The 20,747-nt window shown below is 32.0% G+C and overlaps 1 protein-coding gene across 2 annotated transcripts in view; it reads right to left on the reverse strand.

The window, feature by feature from the left end:
• The window catches only part of LOC126883380 (TBC1 domain family member 9), a 92,212-nt gene extending 72,648 nt beyond the window's left edge, over positions 1 to 19,564 (reverse strand). The window contains exons 1-4 of one of the 2 annotated variants that reach the window (XM_050648904.1): positions 19,259 to 19,564; positions 19,035 to 19,201; positions 18,629 to 18,796; positions 15,042 to 15,138 (exon numbers count right to left, since the gene is read on the reverse strand). In XM_050648904.1, coding sequence (XP_050504861.1) covers positions 15,042 to 15,138; positions 18,629 to 18,796; positions 19,035 to 19,201; positions 19,259 to 19,302 — 476 coding nt within the window. In that variant the 5' untranslated portion in view covers positions 19,303 to 19,564. The remainder of the gene's footprint in view (positions 1 to 15,041; positions 15,139 to 18,628; positions 18,797 to 19,034; positions 19,202 to 19,258) is intronic. The other variant, XM_050648905.1, reaches the window with a different exon arrangement.
• Between the last annotated feature and the right edge of the window lie 1,183 nt (positions 19,565 to 20,747).

Consider the following 20,747-nt stretch of genomic DNA (forward strand, 5'->3'; position numbering starts at 1 on the left):
CTCCCTACTTAAAGAACTAAACTAATGTTATTTCAAAGTGAGTTATGGGTAATTGAATGTATATTTTTTTTCTACGTGTACTCAAATCTAAGTATTTAAGCTTACATAACGGGAAAACGATGCATTTTATAGAATATACTTGTTAAACACTTGTCAAAGTACTTCGAAGTACCTATCAAATGAGCTCCCGTAGAAGTAATAGCATCGAAATTAAGCAAGTTATGATGAAAATAAGAGAACCCTTTCGATTTTTTTTAGGAAAAAGTGAAAAATAAAACATACGTCATTTCCACAAAAATTAAAATTTGTAGTAATCCTCACAAGAATTTCTTTAGGTTAACATAGTTAATGATTTCAACAATTTTCACCAGTTTAGAATGCATATTTTTGAAAAAAAGATACAATTTAAAAAAATCAGAATTTCTAAAATTATCGTATTTTTCATTTTCGTTTGATAATAACTCCAAAAATACTCAATATACGTAAAAAATGATATTTAACTAAATTCTAGTTTTTTTTATTACAAATACTTTACAGATTTTATATTTCCGTAGAGTAAAAATAACGGAGATAGAAACGTTTAAAATTTCAATTTTTCTGCGAGAACCATGTAACCTGGGCCATTTAACCTTTTATTGTTAAAAAAGTGAGATGTTTAAAAGACTAATTTTGACATTTTTTGATAGCTCTTGGAATCAACTTTTAATTAGTTTTTAGGTAAATCTGATATCTTAAAAATTAACGGAGTTATTTAAAAAAAAAACAATAACATTTTTTGGAAACATTTTTAAAAGATACATTTTGAAACATTTTTGGTGCATAAATTTTAATGCTATCAACTTGTTCTAGGGCTTATTTGATAGATATTTCTATGAACTTTGACAAATGTTTAATAAGTTTATGTTATAAAATGCATCATTTTGCCGGTATTTAAGCTTAAATACTTCTTAGATTTGGGTACTCGACGAAAGAAATATACATTCAATTACCTATAACTTACTTTTAGTTAACATAGAAAGGTTTTTCTAGTAAGAAGTTTATTTGATTTTTTATTAGCCTCAATTTTCATAATAACTTATTTGTAAAAACTTATAGTTTTTGAGTTATTTATGAAAAATCAGTTGAAAACATGCATTTTTCTCACGAAAAATTAAAATTTTTGATCTTTAATAACTCAAAAAGTTTTGATTTATTTTAATAACTGTATATAACAAATTTTGCTTATAATTTGTCCCTCTATCGAATTGTGGGGTTATTTTTAATAAAATAATTTTCAGCCCCGAGGAGGGGTGGCATCCACCCCCAGGGTAAAAGCGCAATGTGGTATTATAATATCACCCTGTACAAAAGATGTTTAAAACTCATTCAAAGTCATTAATCCATGTAGTATCTGTTCTTGGATTCAATAACCGCAAGTAACATTGAATTGTCATGTTTTGTTATTATTTAAATGTGTATATAAACATTAACTCGGTCGAGAAAGATTATTATAAGTATTGATGTAGTTGGAAGGTATTCACGTATAGGATAGGTCAAGTTAATATTGTAAACAACTTATGTAGTGAATCATCGACTTCGAATTAAATATAATGTTATCGGAAAACCTGAGTTTTAATTAATTGGGACCAGAAGGCATAACATCACACTATTTAATACATGGCTGATCCTGCAGACTAGAGGAGGTCTTCTGAAAGGAGCAGAGATGGCGGCACCAGCTTGGAAATGGAGACGGCGAAAATGGACCAGGAACCGAGGATCCAATACTGCCCGTATTGTGGGACGGTCAACCCAGTGAGCGACAGTGCAAAGACAAAGTGGAAATAAAATGTAAGTAAGAATGTCTATCTTCATTAAAAATGCTTCCCTCGTTTTATATTATTATTGAAAATTGAATATTTATCTTTGCTGATTTTTGAATAATTTATGAAGTATCGATTTTTTTTAAGAATATCTATGAATTTTGAAATATGAAGTGATTTTTGAATTTAATATTTTTATCGAAGTTTATTATATATGCTATTATTGAATTTTTATTGAATTTTGAATCTTTATTGAATTTATTTGAAAAATCTCTAGCCGATTTCGATTTTTAGTACGGTTATTTTTGAATATTTTATGGAATATCGAATTTTTTCCAAAAATTTCTATCGAAGTTTGAGATATAAACTTATTTTGAATATTTTTATCTAACTTTTGCATATGCTATTTTTTTATTGACGAATATGTATACTATTATTGAATTTTTATTAGCCAGTTGTTTTTATTATTGATATTTATTGATTCTATAGATACATTTTAATCGATTTTGTGTTAAATTTTGTATGATATGAACCTGAATTAATATTTTTTGAGTGATAAATGATATTTTTTTAATAAATAATGATTAGTGATGACATACGATAAACATTGCTATAAGCAAGATATATATTTTTTTAACGAACCGACCTGATGCGTCGTGATAAGGAATTTGGAGAAGAACTATATAGATAAGAAGAAGAACTAACAATATTATAAGCTAAATATTATGAGGCAACTTGAGACAATAAGAAACCCACGGCTCTTGTCAAATTAGGAAGGTACTAAGTGATTTATAGAAGCTTGAAAGCTTATTAGAGACCCACTCTGTGTTTTGAAGGGTACCTATTTTATTCATGATTATTCGTGAATAAACAACGGCCTCAAAGCAAGGGATTGAGGTTGTGATATTTTTAGAAAAATTTGAACCACATAAAATACCTATTTCGTGTTTTGAGTTAACTATACCACCTTAATGGTGCGTACAGATCAGGGCGAAAATTCGGGTTAATATTGGCGGAGAACTAAGACATCCGAGTGAAACCTCTTTTATTAAGGTAAAACGAAGGTATCGGAGCTAGTATATGAAGTGATGATTATGATGTTATATGAAATGATATATGAGATAAATGATATATGATTGTTATATGAAATATGTATATGAAGATGAATTATGTACACTGTAGAAGTGTTATTATGTGGAGAAAATGAAGAAATATAGTTGTAGTACCAGACAAGAACAAGAAGAGAAAAAAAGATAATTTTTTTTATTAAAATATGTGGGAAAAATGAAAGAAGACACATAAAAATTGCAAGAAAAGAAGCAAAATTAAGAAGATACTAAGCAAATAAGTAGCTAATCATTGAATTATGTCTAAGAATTAAAGTTGTAATTTTTTTTTCTCTAAAGTAATGTTAATTATAAACAACTTATTTTTAAATGTAGATAATGAATTTAGGTTAAATTTTCGCGGAAAATGGAAGTGTTTGAATTAAGGATAGACAATATCTTACAATAAGTGTTAGTAGATAGTAAGCAAAGGGACACAAAAAGTGAAGTTTTTAGAGAGATTAAATCTTTATTTTAGCTACAAGAGAGTTATTAGAAGTTTAGAGAAATATTAGAAATTTTTAGAGAGATTACATTTTTATTATAGATACATTATTTTAAAGTTAGTAAGACATATATAAATAAATCAAAAGAAGACTGAAATAGGAATTATTAATAGAGTAAAGGATACATTTTTTTTACTTATTCGAGTAATATTAGCTTAGCTTAGGACTTTTAGTTAGATACGAGATTTTTAGTTAGGTAGATTAGATTATTCCCCTGCTTATAGGAGATGCATATAGGCACTAAAAGACTATTTAAAAGTAAGGATCAATTTCATTCACTGTGGACACTGTTTTGATGAAGTGAATTAGTGAACGAAAAAAAAAGGACGAAAAGACACGACGTGAAAGTACGTGAACTAGTAATAGGTTATAAAATACCAGTTTTAGTATAGGGAAAATATGAACTTTTGTGTAAAATAGGAAAAAGAATATACATGTTTAGGGAAAAATTGATTGATCTGAAATGTACCATGTTACAGTTAGTTAGCATAGTTAGGAAATTTAATTTTTCAAAATAGTATTAGGTAACCATAAACATTTTTGTAAAAGGGAAAGAGGAGCATCACATTTTAAAAATATGTAATTTTAACAAAACGGGGAGGTGTGGTATTATAATATCACCCTGTACAAAAGATGTTTAAAACTCATTCAAAGTCATTAATCCATGTAGTATCTGTTCTTGGATTCAATAACCGCAAGTAACATTGAATTGTCATGTTTTGTTATTATTTAAATGTGTATATAAACATTAACTCGGTCGAGAAAGATTATTATAAGTATTGATGTAGTTGGAAGGTATTCACGTATAGGATAGGTCAAGTTAATATTGTAAACAACTTATGTAGTGAATCATCGACTTCGAATTAAATATAATGTTATCGGAAAACCTGAGTTTTAATTAATTGGGACCAGAAGGCATAACATCACACTATTTAATACATGGCTGATCCTGCAGACTAGAGGAGGTCTTCTGAAAGGAGCAGAGATGGCGGCACCAGCTTGGAAATGGAGACGGCGAAAATGGACCAGGAACCGAGGATCCAATACTGCCCGTATTGTGGGACGGTCAACCCAGTGAGCGACAGTGCAAAGACAAAGTGGAAATAAAATGTAAGTAAGAATGTCTATCTTCATTAAAAATGCTTCCCTCGTTTTATATTATTATTGAAAATTGAATATTTATCTTTGCTGATTTTTGAATAATTTATGAAGTATCGATTTTTTTTAAGAATATCTATGAATTTTGAAATATGAAGTGATTTTTGAATTTAATATTTTTATCGAAGTTTATTATATATGCTATTATTGAATTTTTATTGAATTTTGAATCTTTATTGAATTTATTTGAAAAATCTCTAGCCGATTTCGATTTTTAGTACGGTTATTTTTGAATATTTTATGGAATATCGAATTTTTTCCAAAAATTTCTATCGAAGTTTGAGATATAAACTTATTTTGAATATTTTTATCTAACTTTTGCATATGCTATTTTTTTATTGACGAATATGTATACTATTATTGAATTTTTATTAGCCAGTTGTTTTTATTATTGATATTTATTGATTCTATAGATACATTTTAATCGATTTTGTGTTAAATTTTGTATGATATGAACCTGAATTAATATTTTTTGAGTGATAAATGATATTTTTTTAATAAATAATGATTAGTGATGACATACGATAAACATTGCTATAAGCAAGATATATATTTTTTTAACGAACCGACCTGATGCGTCGTGATAAGGAATTTGGAGAAGAACTATATAGATAAGAAGAAGAACTAACAATATTATAAGCTAAATATTATGAGGCAACTTGAGACAATAAGAAACCCACGGCTCTTGTCAAATTAGGAAGGTACTAAGTGATTTATAGAAGCTTGAAAGCTTATTAGAGACCCACTCTGTGTTTTGAAGGGTACCTATTTTATTCATGATTATTCGTGAATAAACAACGGCCTCAAAGCAAGGGATTGAGGTTGTGATATTTTTAGAAAAATTTGAACCGCATAAAATACCTATTTCGTGTTTTGAGTTAACTATACCACCTTAATGGTGCGTACAGATCAGGGCGAAAATTCGGGTTAATATTGGCGGAGAACTAAGACATCCGAGTGAAACCTCTTTTATTAAGGTAAAACGAAGGTATCGGAGCTAGTATATGAAGTGATGATTATGATGTTATATGAAATGATATATGAGATAAATGATATATGATTGTTATATGAAATATGTATATGAAGATGAATTATGTACACTGTAGAAGTGTTATTATGTGGAGAAAATGAAGAAATATAGTTGTAGTACCAGACAAGAAGAAGAAGAGAAAAAAAGATAATTTTTTTTATTAAAATATGTGGGAAAAATGAAAGAAGACACATAAAAATTGCAAGAAAAGAAGCAAAATTAAGAAGATACTAAGCAAATAAGTAGCTAATCATTGAATTATGTCTAAGAATTAAAGTTGTAATTTTTTTTTCTCTAAAGTAATGTTAATTATAAATAACTTATTTTTAAATGTAGATAATGAATTCAGGTTAAATTTTCGCGGAAAATGGAAGTGTTTGAATTAAGGATAGACAATATCTTACAATAAGTGTTAGTAGATAGTAAGCAAAGGGACACAAAAAGTGAAGTTTTTAGAGAGATTAAATCTTTATTTTAGCTACAAGAGAGTTATTAGAAGTTTAGAGAAATATTAGAAATTTTTAGAGAGATTACATTTTTATTATAGATACATTATTTTAAAGTTAGTAAGACATATATAAATAAATCAAAAGAAGACTGAAATAGGAATTATTAATAGAGTAAAGGATACATTTTTTTACTTATTCGAGTAATATTAGCTTAGCTTAGGACTTTTAGTTAGATACGAGATTTTTAGTTAGGTAGATTAGATTATTCCCCTGCTTATAGGAGATGCATATAGGCACTAAAAGACTATTTAAAAGTAAGGATCAATTTCATTCACTGTGGACACTGTTTTGATGAAGTGAATTAGTGAACGAAAAAAAAAAGGACGAAAAGACACGACGTGAAAGTACGTGAACTAGTAATAGGTTATAAAATACCAGTTTTAGTATAGGGAAAATATGAACTTTTGTGTAAAATAGGAAAAAGAATATACATGTTTAGGGAAAAATTGATTGATCTGAAATGTACCATGTTACAGTTAGTTAGCATAGTTAGGAAATTTAATTTTTCAAAATAGTATTAGGTAACCATAAACATTTTTGTAAAAGGGAAAGAGGAGCATCACATTTTAAAAATATGTAATTTTAACAAAACGGGGAGGTGTGGTATTATAATATCACCCTGTACAAAAGATGTTTAAAACTCATTCAAAGTCATTAATCCATGTAGTATCTGTTCTTGGATTCAATAACCGCAAGTAACATTGAATTGTCATGTTTTGTTATTATTTAAATGTGTATATAAACATTAACTCGGTCGAGAAAGATTATTATAAGTATTGATGTAGTTGGAAGGTATTCACGTATAGGATAGGTCAAGTTAATATTGTAAACAACTTATGTAGTGAATCATCGACTTCGAATTAAATATAATGTTATCGGAAAACCTGAGTTTTAATTAATTGGGACCAGAAGGCATAACATCACACTATTTAATACAGCAAGTTGGCACCATGTCATCTTTGTTCCTTGAGATATCCCCTAACCACTCACCAATTTTCATGCAAATCGATGGAGGTTCGACGAAATCTGAGGTAATAGCTCATATCCACCTTCAGTGACTGCACTATAGACAAAAGAACGAAAAGCATTATCTACAGAACATTGATTAGACCAGTAGTAACCTATGGTTGTAAAACCTGGGTAATGACGAAAAACGCTGGACGGAACGGCCGCCCGAGAACTTTATCGTACCGATCTATTATCGTTATGGTACTAGATACTGGCATTCTATAAAAATAACAAAGTTACTCGTTATTTTGATATTTTAGAAACACCTACTGTACTTAAAAGTATTTTATGGTTCTACGCATCATTAATTCCTGCATTTGAGAAAATGTTCGATGCCATATTTCGGGGACACACTATAGATGTGGAGATTATTGCATAAATCAATAGAATATTATAGTCATACTTTCATTTCAAATAAGTTCATTTTTCTGAGAAATTAATAGTTTACAATATTTGAATTTCATTTTATTTCGATTAGGCCAGTCAATGCGCGAGATTAAGAACAAGATATTATCTCCAAATTCTATCCTACTGCATGAATTTTAATGAAATTTTGGGAGTAGCCCAATCTCCTAATTCAAAGTTTATCCTATATACTATGGCGCTTTTATCATGGGGGAAGTTCCCACCACTTCTCAGGGGTGAAATATTTTTATTTTCGAAATACATGGAGAAAAAGGAAGATTTTTAAGAAAATTTAAAAATTCATTCTATAATTTGATCACATTTTTTACAAAAACCATTCATTTTAAACCCGTTCAACTTTTTGAAAGTAGAAATAACACTATATTAAAAGGTATTGTAGAAGGAAAACAATGCATTTAAATTATGGTGGATGGGGAGTTAAATGTATATATACTTTTCATTTTTCCTTAAAGTACATTAGACATATATTTTTTGCACCATATCTCGCTTAGTTTGTAAGTAACCGACATTTAACGGTGCTCGTTTTAAAGGCCTTTTCAAACACTACAAAAGGTGTTGGTAGCATTATACACCTAAAACCTACCGTTCCTCTGTTATTTCAAGTTGAATACACCAATTTGAGCATGCACCAAAAAACAAACTATTTTCACCTACCATATCTCTTTTTGTATTATAAAGAAAACATTTACGAAGGAACGAATCTCTTTATTATTTATAATCTAAAAAATGTTTTATATAGTGTTTTTAGTTCGATGCATAGTTTTTAAGGTATTCACAAAAAATCCGTCCGACAAGCTGTCATTTTTCAATGAAAATGGCCAATTTTCAACTACGCATAACTCAAAAAGTATTGAGTTCTCAAAAAAAAGTATAGACCAGTTTTTGCTTAGAAATAGGTTCTTTAGCCACTTCCGTGCTTATTTTGACCAACAAATTTTCCACCCCCTTGAAGAATTGGGAACCGCCCCAAGATAAAAGCGCCATAGTATATATGGTAGATTTTGTTTCTTGAGCTATTCCCTACTTACTGTGAAAATATCAAGTACATCAATGTAGTAGGATGGAATTCGGAGCCAAATACCCTCATTGACTGCCCTACAATAATGCTCTGCTATGAACACGTGAGATAGGATACACAAAAGATTATAGCAAAATTTCTATTTACCGTAACTTTTCGAGTTTTTGAGCTACAGCAATGAATTTTATGTCATTGGAAAGGTAATTTTGCATTCTTTCAAAATATGTTAAAATATACAGGGCGTATCTAAAAAAATTAAGATTTTTTATTCATTTCCGGTTCAACCGGAAGCCATATTTTTGGTAAAATTTATTGCGATAATAGATAATAAAGTACCATATAAGTTTGCAAAATTTCAAATTTTAGTTTCTATTAAGAATAAAGTTACGGGCACTCGAATATTTTTTTATAAAAAAATCACAACCCCCCTCCTATGGGTAGTTAAGATATATGACTAATGTCATTCAATTTACTGATAGGATATCAAAAATATATAAAAAAATAAACAAATTCCTTGGAGCCATTTTTGAGAAAATCTAGTTCAAATTTATGTCAAAATTTGACCCCTTAAATATAGGCAACCCGTAACTTTTTCTGAAAAACGATAACATCCTTCTTATAGCCCCATCTTTAGGCTATATAACGACTTTTTCAAATTAAACTTATCTTAAACAAGTTTTTAGATAGATAGGGAAATATGTCGGGTGGGCGGTCGGCCATCTTGGCCGCCATTTTGAATTTGGAAATGTCAAATTCCGTATTTTTATTTACCTATCGATGAGCTTACTTTGAGTTGAATTTCATTCATTTCGGTCAAAATTTGCAAAAATGGGCCCTAAATAACCCCCCTATTTCGGCCCCCCTTTAAGAGGTTTTTTTTAAAAGCTTAGTTTCTCGACAAAATTCTCTTAAACTTACTCATACCGAATTTCATGAAAATCGGTCCAGTAGTTTTTGCTGGGCGTTGGCGACATACGTACGTACGTACATACTTCCGACATGTTTTTTTTATTTGATTTTTAGACTCAGGGGGACTCAAAACGTCGAAAAAAAGTGAAATCTGAAAAAAATTTTTTTGCACGATCCTACAACTTTATCTATTATACTATACTACGTATATAGTACGATAAAGTAAAAAGATGAAGCCCAATTCAGGACATTCGAGAGAAAGATACTAAGAAATCAAAGACTGTCATGGCAAGGACATGCCCAGAGACAAAAATATGCAAAAACAGCAAAGAAAATATTACAATGAAAGCCGATAGGAAGACGAAAAAAGGAAGGACCAGAACGACATGGTTGGATGACGTGGAAGACGATTTCAAAATCATGAATATAAGACAATAGAGGAGAAGCGCACAAGAGAGATCTGGTCGGAAGGATGTAGCCAAACAGGCAAAGACCCATCCAGGGTTATGATTCCAAAAGAAGAAGAAGAATTATGAATAGCAAAACAGAAGTGAAGAAGTAACGGAAGAAATACCAGCAGGCCACAAAACATACTGGAGATACCATACCATAGGCTAATGAAGGACAGAACTTACAGACCAGAACTTACATACGTAGCTGAGACAATGTGTCTCACAGATAAAGATGAAGACAGATTAAGAATATTCGAAAGGAAAATCCTCACATGAATTATGGGCCCGATAAGAATGGAAAACGGAGAAAGGAGAAGATGAATGAACCACGAAATAAGAGACATTATGAAAGGAGAAGACATAGTTATATTTATTAAAGCGCAGATAGCTGGGACACATAAAGAGAAGGAAACACGACCTGCTTAATTAAGAAGGTCACCAGATAAAAGCCAGAAACTAAAAGACCATAAGGAAGACCTACAGAGATGGGAGGACTAGATGGTGAGAGACCAAAATCCTGAAAGTCAGAGACTGGAGAGACATACGTATAGATGAAAGTGAGTGGAAGAAAATTGTATCGAAAGCCAAGGCATTCAACAAGCTTTTACAATATACAAGAGGAATACGGAGTGGTTCATCGTCATACGGATCAATGAGCTCTAAGCAAGAGAGACAGACATTCCTTGAGGAATGAGAGGCCTTGATGGTGAGGAACTGAAATAATTGAGAAATGAAAACTTTTATGCCCATTGGAAATTTTAATAATTTCTAAGACTCTTAACTTAGTTTCTTCTAAATGATAATATTTTATAGCTGAAAGAATTAAGTAGGTACCGGCATTATTGGTTTACTAAAATTACTGCATCATTTGAGATAAAAAATATCCAATAATCCTGAAATCATTTGTCACTGATTTATGAAATTATGACAACTGATAAATACCTACATTATCAGTTGTGTTATAATCACCGCGGAAGTACAGGAAAACAGTTAATAGGAATAGTGCAACGAAAAACTAATCCTGGCAGTCAAAAACATACATTTCAATATGATGCACTAACGATAGCAAATAAAATACACTTAATTTCAATAGACCATTCCAGATTATGCTATCAGGTATATAAACAAAAGATAAAACAACAAAAATATCACTTGAACTTCCAACAAAACAGTCATGACATTCGGAAACACGCCAAACAGTTTCAAAACGTTGTTTTGATTCAAGCATTTTGTTGAAATTGCTTAAAAGATTATCAAATTCAACATCGTAATATTTTTATATTTAGTTTCGTTTTAGGAAATAAAATTTACTAAACTAAATATAAAATCAAGGTTAACTAAACATAAAATAATAAAGTAATTCGAAAAGATTGTTGAAATTGCCAGTATTGGTACAGCGATACTAAAATAATTATGTACTTTTGATAATTATTATAACATTTCTTTATACCTCCAAATTCAACAATGGATTGAAATTATAAATGTTTGTTTATGTAATCAGGGAACATGCGTTCAAACCAAACAAAACCCATAAAAACAAATCAAAGGCTAAAGCACGTTTAAGCCCTTTTGGTAATTTTTTAACAAATGTAGAAGAGTTATTTTGTCATAAATGTAATAAAATGCATAAAAAAGGTCATCCAAGGTCAAATATCATTTGACTGTATTTGAGGAAAACGAAATGTGGGAAGACGAAGTATATTCTGGCTTGAGAACTTGAGGGAATGGATAAAACAGAACTTCGATAAAAAATGGAACATGAAGCAGAAGAAGTTGTATATTTTAACTATTATAAGTTCTGTAGCTGTAAATAGAACAAAACAGAATACCACAAGAATGGAGATCCAGCATCCTAATACCTCTCTTCAAAAAAGGAGACAAATCGGACCCGGAGAATTACAGAGGAATTAACTTATTAAACACAACATTAAAATTAACAACCAAAGTAATAACAAACAAATTGAATGAAATTATAACATTAGCAGAAGAACAACAAGGTTTTAGGTCGGGAAGGTCATGCACTGACGCTATATTTATAATGAGGCAAGTTCAAGAGAAATCGTTGGAATACAACAAACCGGCATATTTATGTTTCGTGCACCTTAAGAAAGCATTTGACAGGGTCACATTAAAGGACGTTATCCACTTGTTATACTCGAGAGAGGTACCTCTGGGAATAATTAAAACGATAGAAAACATCTACCAGAACAACACAATAAAAGTAAAAGTGGAAGATGAGCTAACTGACCCAATTGAAGCCGACAATGGGATAAAACAGGGGGATTCCTTGAGTCCTCTATTATTGTTCAACCTGATCATGGACGAAATAATAAAAAAGTAGGAACTAAAAAAGTATACCAAATGGGAGAAAAACAACTTAAAATAATCTGCTATGCGACGATGCAATACTAATCTCTCAAAGTGAAGACGATTTACAACGTATGCCGCACCAATTCAACATAATCGCCAGAAAATTTAACATGTTAATTTCCTCACAAAAGACAAAATGCAAAATGTTATAACAGCAGATCGAATAAGATTTAAAAAGGGAGCTGGAAGGTCAGATAATAGAACAAGTGATGGAGTTTAAATACCTAGGCATCACACTATCTAGCTACGGAAGGCTCGAAACAGAAGTGGAAGATCAAGTGAATAGAGCAAACAGAACCGCAGGTTGCCTGAATGACACAATATGGAGAAATAAAAATATCGGAAAAGAAATGAAAGGCAGAATTTACAAAACAGTCATCAGACCAATAATGACATACGCGGCAGAAACACGACCCGACACAGAGAGGACAAAAAGATTGCTCGAAACAGCGGAGATGAAAACCCTTCGAAAAATCGATGGTAAGACTCTAAGGGACAGAGCCAGAAGTACATATATACGACGGAGATGCAAGGTGTATAACATTAATAACTGGGTAAGAAACAGACGAATAGAATGGAATGACCACATAAGCCGAATTGCAACAAATAGGGTAGTTAGGACAGCGAGAAACGGTTCCCCAATAGGAAGACGATCAGTGGGAAGACCACGAAAACGATAGAACGACAACTACTAGAGGCACATTGAAAAAACAGACAGAGTCATGTCTATACAAAAAGAAGAAGAAGAGAAGAAGTTCTGTAGCAAGGGAGGCATGGAAAACGATGAGGAACTTCAGAAGGTTTATCCATGAAAAGGATAAAGCTACAACTTTGCTATGTACAACCAATACAAAAGAAAAAATGGGTATAATATGCATCATAGTCAAGGCTTTTCAGTTCTAATGGAACGTTTTCCATTCTTACTTAGGAGCTCTCTGATTCGCTTATTGCGGTGAATCACTCCGCATTCTTTTTGTGTATTGTCAATTGTATCATAGTTTTATGACGGCTTTTGTTATAATTTTAGACTCATACTCATTTCGTGTGCATACGTCCCTCCAGTTTCTCAGTTTCAGAATATTGATATATCTCTCATTACCTGGTCCTAGCGATGTTGAAAAAGTAACTATTCGTTACAAAGTACTCGTTACTTACGAATACCGAAAGTAACGATTACTATACAGAGAGGTAAATCGTTACTTTGATTACTCTGATTACTTCGTTACTTCGTACCAATCGTATCAGAGCGAGTACCTATTTTGATTTTGAGTATTGTATCTACTCGGTTGATATCGGAGTCGGACCGGTATTCCACGAGTGTTCGGTATCAAGTACAGTTAACTAAAAATTTTTCTATGAAGGGCGAAGGCTATGAAGAGTTTTACAGGATTACAGGGCGCTGAGAAGTAGGTGAAACAGAGGGAGGTATACCATTTAACAAAGCATGCACTCAGAAACAGATGTCTATACGATTTGTCGAGGTAGATAATTCACAGAATTTCACAGATGTTAGTTCTTTTGAAAATAAAAATGCAACACATTAGATTTTAATAATAAATACACACTATTCTTATCAGGCCTAGAAAAAAATAGCTTTGATTGACCGGAAAATATGTAGAAATGATAATATTTCTAGACTATGATCATCAACTTTATTTTTACATGTAGGTATGGAAAACACAGGAATAAATCTATTTTTAAATATAGTAGGTACATAGAGACTTGCAACTTCTTACATTGTATTTAGGATTAGGATGACGTCTGGAAAAAAGTCTACAATAAAAAAAATAGGTGGAAATGCATTATTAAATTTTAAAGTGTATAAAACGCATCGAAAAATGCATAAACATGTTAAAATCAGTATATTAAGGACCAGATTTTCTTATTTTGGGGTATTTGGGGTCACTGAACAGGAATTTGCAATCAGAACCGATCTCCGAAGCACCTGGGTGCCAAGGGTTACTGCTAAGGTAGGTCATCTAGAGTTTCGAGGGTTTGTTTTTGGCACTTAATTGATGCAAACAGATTATTTGAGGTTACTGATATTGTGGAGCAGCAATGACAGAACAATTACATATCATTTAATTTCTATCCATTAAATAGATCGGTGAAGGTCGATATATCAGATCTTATACTTAAACGAAATACTGAGAAATGCGATTCTCGATATGATTACCGGTACTCAAATACAAAAGTAATCATAGTAACGAATACTTTAAATGATTACTTTATACAAAAGTAACGATTTGTAACGAATACTCGAAAGTAACTATAATCAAGATCACTACCTGGTCCTCTCATCTCTCTGTAGATATTCCCCTTGTTCTTAAAGTTTTTGGTTTCTATCTGGTCACCTTCTTAATCAGTAGGTCATTTTTCTTTGATATTCTTCAGAATGTCTATTATTTCATGGTTCATTCTTGTTCCCACTTCTCCGTTTTCCATTCTTATCGGGCCCATAATTCTTCTGCAGATTTTCCTTTCTAATTTTCTTAATCTTGATCTATGAGGTACATGGTACATTGTCTCAGCTGCGTATGTAACTACTGGTCTGATTGAAATTCTGTATTTTCAGTATTGTATTTCTGGATAAATTCTTGTCCTTCATTAGCCTATGGTATCTCAAGTAAGTTTTGTTGTCAGCTAGTATTCGCTCCGTTACTTCTTCGCTTCTCTCAAACCTCTCGTTCTTATTGGATGTTGCTCTAATTCTAATCCTCAATACAATGAAATATAAAAGATTAACTTACCTGCAGGAATAATAATTGACCAACTTTTCATCCAATGGTAATTGAAACAGACTGTGGTACTTGTCAGTGGTACTCTTGAATGATTTTGTGTCTTCATCTGTAAGAAAAAAAATGTAGATGATGTTAATAGTTTTAAAAATTGACTTAGAATATCTCGGGCAAAAATATTAGTAATTTATTGGAATCAAATACCTATCCCAGATCGATAAAATAACAAAATAGTGTGTGATTTATATCCACTAATATATCCAGGACTTCCACAGGGAGACAGTCTATCGTATTTCTATTCAACATGAGAGAATCTGGAATAATAAATACCAAGAGGAATAATTATTAGTAGGAGTGTACAAATACTAGCGTGCGCAGATGGCATCGATATGATATCAAGAAGAAAGGCGGGCCTGGTCCAATCGTTCACGGCATTTGAAAGCAAGTGCCTTTCAAGTCTAGTTCTGGCAAGTAACAAAATAAATGAAAGAGACGAAGCAGCACAACTGAAAAAGAAACTAGAATCATTCAAATTTGTTTTGTTACTACTTAGTTGTGCAAAATCAAATCCTTGAAATCCTCAACATAGTCTCGAAAACACTGCAATCATAATCTTTGGACCTTTTAACAGCTTACAGTTTACTTGAAGAGAGCCTCTTAAAATTAACTGAAATGAGAGAAAAATTTAAAACCTTCTTTGAAGAGGCTTCAAATTTGTGTCAACGTTGGGGAATACCAGTAGGGTTCGCTCCAAAAAGAATGCAGAAGACGAAAAAACATTTCGATGAACTGTGCGAAGATGAAAGACTTCAAGATCCCAATTAAGCCGTTAGAGTAACCGTGTTTTCGACACATTATGCCATCAGCTAGACACTCACTTTCAAGGAATGAAAGCAGTGTTAGATCCATACCGAATTGTTCAACCTGATTTTATTTTGAATGCAAACGAACAAGACCTTCAAAACGAAGCCATCAACTTCGTAGAACATTTTCCAGATGAGAGATGGGGGTTTACGCCCCCCCCCCCACTTAGGTGGCCCCAGATCCCACGTTTGCCCCGGGGCCCCCAACATCGTACTTACGGCCCTGCCAACTGTGGGTTGTAGAGCCAATGATGCTGATGAATATAATCCAGGAAGGAAGAAGGCAAACAAGTTAAATTAAAAAAAAAAAGTTTAAAAAATAATGTGATAAACTGTATAATATTTTTGCCAATCTATTCAGTCATCTTATTGAATTACAGCATAATTCATTACAATAGCTTTAGTTCAGTAATGAAAAATATAGTTAAATATTGTGAGCACACATTTTTTGCATAATTTTTCAGTCTTTCTAATATTCTCTAAGCAAATATTCAATAAAGCATTTAAAATATATTCTACATCCTTGTCAAAACAGGTTGATTTTCATATATTTGCATGTAAATGTGCTAATTATCTATGCCAATAAGTTATACATGTTTTACTATTCAAAATATTTATTTTGCCCCTTGAATTCAGTATAGGCTTACTATGATTTTATAAGACCAACATCATGTTGGTTCATTGTTAATTATCTTTAGATAAGGTAGTGGTAGTGGAGTTTGGGAACAATTGAATCTTTTGTAATAAATGCTTTATAATACATATAAAAATTGTAAAGAACAAAATATGTAACAATAAAACACTGAAAACGTTTGTTTTCTATACTTCCACAAAATTTATTATAACTATGTGACTACAACTGTTTCGGGAGAGTGCCTTTCTCAAGTGATTTAGTTTACTATGGGTTTGCCTTTTTAAACTCTTTAACTGAAGAGGTTGAGGAGTGGGGAGCTGTTTGTCTCGAGTTGGTCATTCAGAATTATATCTATGTATATTTTTTAATTTATTAATTTCCATAGATTCTAATAAAGATAGCTTAAGGCCTTTATTTTGAATATGCAAAATTTGAAACTGTTCATTAAAAGAATGATTATGATCTAGAAGGTGAAGTGCGTATGTAGAAGTGTCTGTTTTTCTATTGTTGAAAGCCCTTTTGTGTTCTGCTATCCGGTTGTCAAAGGTTCTGCCAGTTTGACTGATGTAAGTTTTCGGACAGTCACCACAAGTTAGTTTGTAGACACCACTCTGTAGTTGTTTTCTCTTTCAGCTCTTTTTGTTCTTAATATATTTGCTTAAGTTGTTGTTAAAGAGAAAACAACTACAGAGTGGTGTCTACAAACTAACTTGTGGTGACTGTCCGAAAACTTACATCGGTCAAACTGGCAGAACCTTTGACAAACGGATAGCAGAACACAAAAGGGCTTTCAACAATAGAAAAATAGACACTTCTACATACACACTTCACCTTCTAGATTATAATCATTCTTTTAATGAAGAGTTTCAAATTCTGCATATTCAAAATAAAGGCCTTAAGCTATCTTTATTAGAATCTATGGAAATTAATAAATTAAAATATACAGATATAATTCTGAATGACCAACTTGAGACAAACAGCTCCCCACTCCTCAACCTGTTCAGTTAAAGACTTTAAAAAGGCAAACCCATAGTAAACTAAATCACTTGAGAAAGGTACTCTGCCGAAACGGCTGTAGTCACATAGTTATAATAAATTTTGTGGAAGTATAGAAAACAAACGTTTTCAGTGTTTTATTGTTAGATAAAATGAACTTCCATCAAGTAACGGTCGAATCTATCAATTAACAAAATATGTATGTAAAGACTTTTTGTTAGCTGAATTTACAATCAGCAAAACTATAAAACATAGATCTTCTTAGCCTTCTATCGTCCACGTTTGGACATAGGCCTCACCCAACTCCTTCTATCGGTCTCTATCCTGAGCAATACATTTTCAATTTGTTCCGGCTACTCTTTTAATATCATCAACCCACCTCATCTGTGGCCTTCCTTTCAGTCGTTTACTTTCGTAAGGTTGCCAGTGTTGTATTGTTGCATTCCAACGTTGGTCTTTTTGCCTAGCAGTGTGGCCTGCGAACCTCGATTTAAGTTTCGCAGCTTTTGTTGTTATGTCCTCAACTTTTGTTTTTGATCTTACTGAGTCGTTCCTCTTTTTATCTGACAGTCGTATTCCCAACATTACTCTTTCCATTGCTCTTTCTGTTGTGGCTAGTTTATTCATATTTGCCTTGGTTAGGGTCCAGGTTTGACATCCATGTCATGATAGGAAAGATGTACTGGTTGAACACCTTGCTTCTCAAGTATTGGGGTATTTTGCGGTTCTTAAGTATCCAACTAAGTTTTCCAAATCCTGCCCATGCTAGTCTTGCTCTCCTATAGTGGAAGTCACATTCAGGTGGCAGTGTACAGATATAGGATAACAGTGTTGTCAATTCTACTGTCATTATGTGGGTTAAATGTGGTTAGATGTGGAATTAAATAGGGTTCTTTTCATATTGGCTCCATACCAAAGGGGCTGAAATTTTAATGTAAGTGGCAGCAAATGTGTTAACAATCCTCTCATCATCATATTCCTAGTTTAAATATGTACTATATTGCTTTACCTTTGAAGATATGATTTTAAAATCTGCAGGATATTTTTTAGGATAACATTTTTCAAGATTTTGTTTAATAACGATACCATAAATATATTTTGCTTACCTTCAATTTCTACATTTTGTCTTGTTGCGATCACAGACTCAATTTTGCAGCTTACAAAGTCTGTAATATCATCTTCGTTATCAAAAGAGTGTAGAGTTTCCGAAACATTGGCAAACAACCATTCCCAGTCCTCTAAAATCTCCTTCTTAGTCAACGCACATGCTATCACTACAATAATAAAGGCAATTATTAACAAGATTTCCATAAAATGAAATAATGACTTAACACCTTGGCTGCATTACAAGACAAATAGACCTCATATTAGATTAACTGTTGGCCGCATCGACTTTGTTGTAACGCACAATGGCAAATGGGGTATATGGGACAAATATGCCTCGTAACACACTCAACATAAATTTATAAATATCTCTAAACGCAGCCAAGGTGTTAATAGACTGATACCTACATTGGTATACCTCTGAAGACGGAGTCTGATGTAGTATTCTATAAGGGGCAGGCTTGGTATCAAAGATACTATCCATGGTTCCCACAAGGAGCGAGGAAAACCCTCTAGAGTTCCCATGGCCCTTTCTATGTTGTAAAACAAAATACAGTGAAGTTCTCTCTGTTTCCCTGAAATTAAAGCAGCAAGATAACCACACAGCTTACTACACATGGTTAATACCTTACCAGAACGCATTCGCTATAAGCACCTCTTGTGGTTTCACGAACATGGTTTAATAAACTTCATAAGTACAAAGAAAACTATGAATCAGTCACTACTTAAAAATATGTTGATTGAAAACTGGGCACTCACTGTTGAGGTACATTTCTTTTTTGGACTAACAATTAGTATTTAGAAGTAATTAGACATTAGTCATTGTTATAATTAAATGTACGAATGGGTATTGTAAAAAATAAACATTAAACAGACACCAGTAATCTTTGATAAGATATAAAAACTATAAAATTTGACATGTTGACGATCATCAGCTGATAAGAGTGACAGTGGCTAAGCTGACAGCTAACGGAAATTCGGAAAATTAGAAACAACAACACTGTAATTTACAGGTATGTGTACAACATATACTTAATTTACAAGCAAATTTAGTTTTTGTAAATAAATCTGTTTAGTTTTTAAGTAAAAAAATATCTTTTTGTGTTCTGTTAACTTAACTTGGTAGTTTTTCGGTTAATTTACGGAGTGCAAACATTTAGCAATTTCAAAATGCACTTTCTATTTGACTACTGACACCAACCACTAAAAGATAAATAACTGATGTTGCCAACTTCCTTTATAGATTTCAAAAAACAATTTTATTCAAATGATGATTATAAAATTGAGAAATATTATTGAAGTATACTTGAATATTGATAATTTATAGCTGCTCATAATGAATTTGTTAAAATTTATTTCAATTAACTATTCTAAATGGGAAAGAAGCCACAATTTAACAAAAAATGATTTTATTAGATAATGTTTCGACGTTCACATCGGACATCGTTGTCAAAATATCAAAACAAAACAGAGTGGGACGTCTGTGTACCTCCATTTCCCAGTAGTAGTTTGATTTCGCCGCTTTGCTCTTTGCTCCTCGCACTCAGTGGCGGATCTAGAAATTGTTTTTGGGGGGGTCATGGGTCTTGAGGGCGATTTAATTAGTATTCTCAGATGGAAGGTCACTTAGGGTCGATTTCTCATACCTGCGTTAATCTATGGTTCAGTTGAACCAGGTTCACCCGTGATCTGTGGTTTTGTTTGAAATGCATTTCTCATTGCCCGTTCATGTCAGCGCTCGTTCTACAGTTTTCGAGAAATGCCAATAGATGGCAAAAGGTAAAAACTGTCGCCATTTTGAACTACCATTTTTATGCTGTTTTTGAATAAACTTAAATTTAAGTATTTATAGTCAAATAGTCATTTTAATAATTATAAATAAATATTATAAAAACAAAAATAATGTTATCGTTTATCGTTGGGCTTAATATAATAAAATAGGATATATTTATATTATGACAGCGGTTCGTGTTAATACAACGCATGCGTAGTCCATGGAATCATCTGAACTGAGTTCTGAAATCTTTGAACGGCCGAATTCCACCGTTCAAGGATCGTTCAAGTTTAAACTGCCATCGGTTGATCGTGAATTGAGAAAGACGATTTTGACTTTAAACTGAC

This window comes from Diabrotica virgifera, chromosome 4 (assembly GCF_917563875.1).
Source record: "Diabrotica virgifera virgifera chromosome 4, PGI_DIABVI_V3a".
In the NCBI taxonomy this organism is placed as follows: domain Eukaryota; kingdom Metazoa; phylum Arthropoda; class Insecta; order Coleoptera; family Chrysomelidae; genus Diabrotica; species Diabrotica virgifera.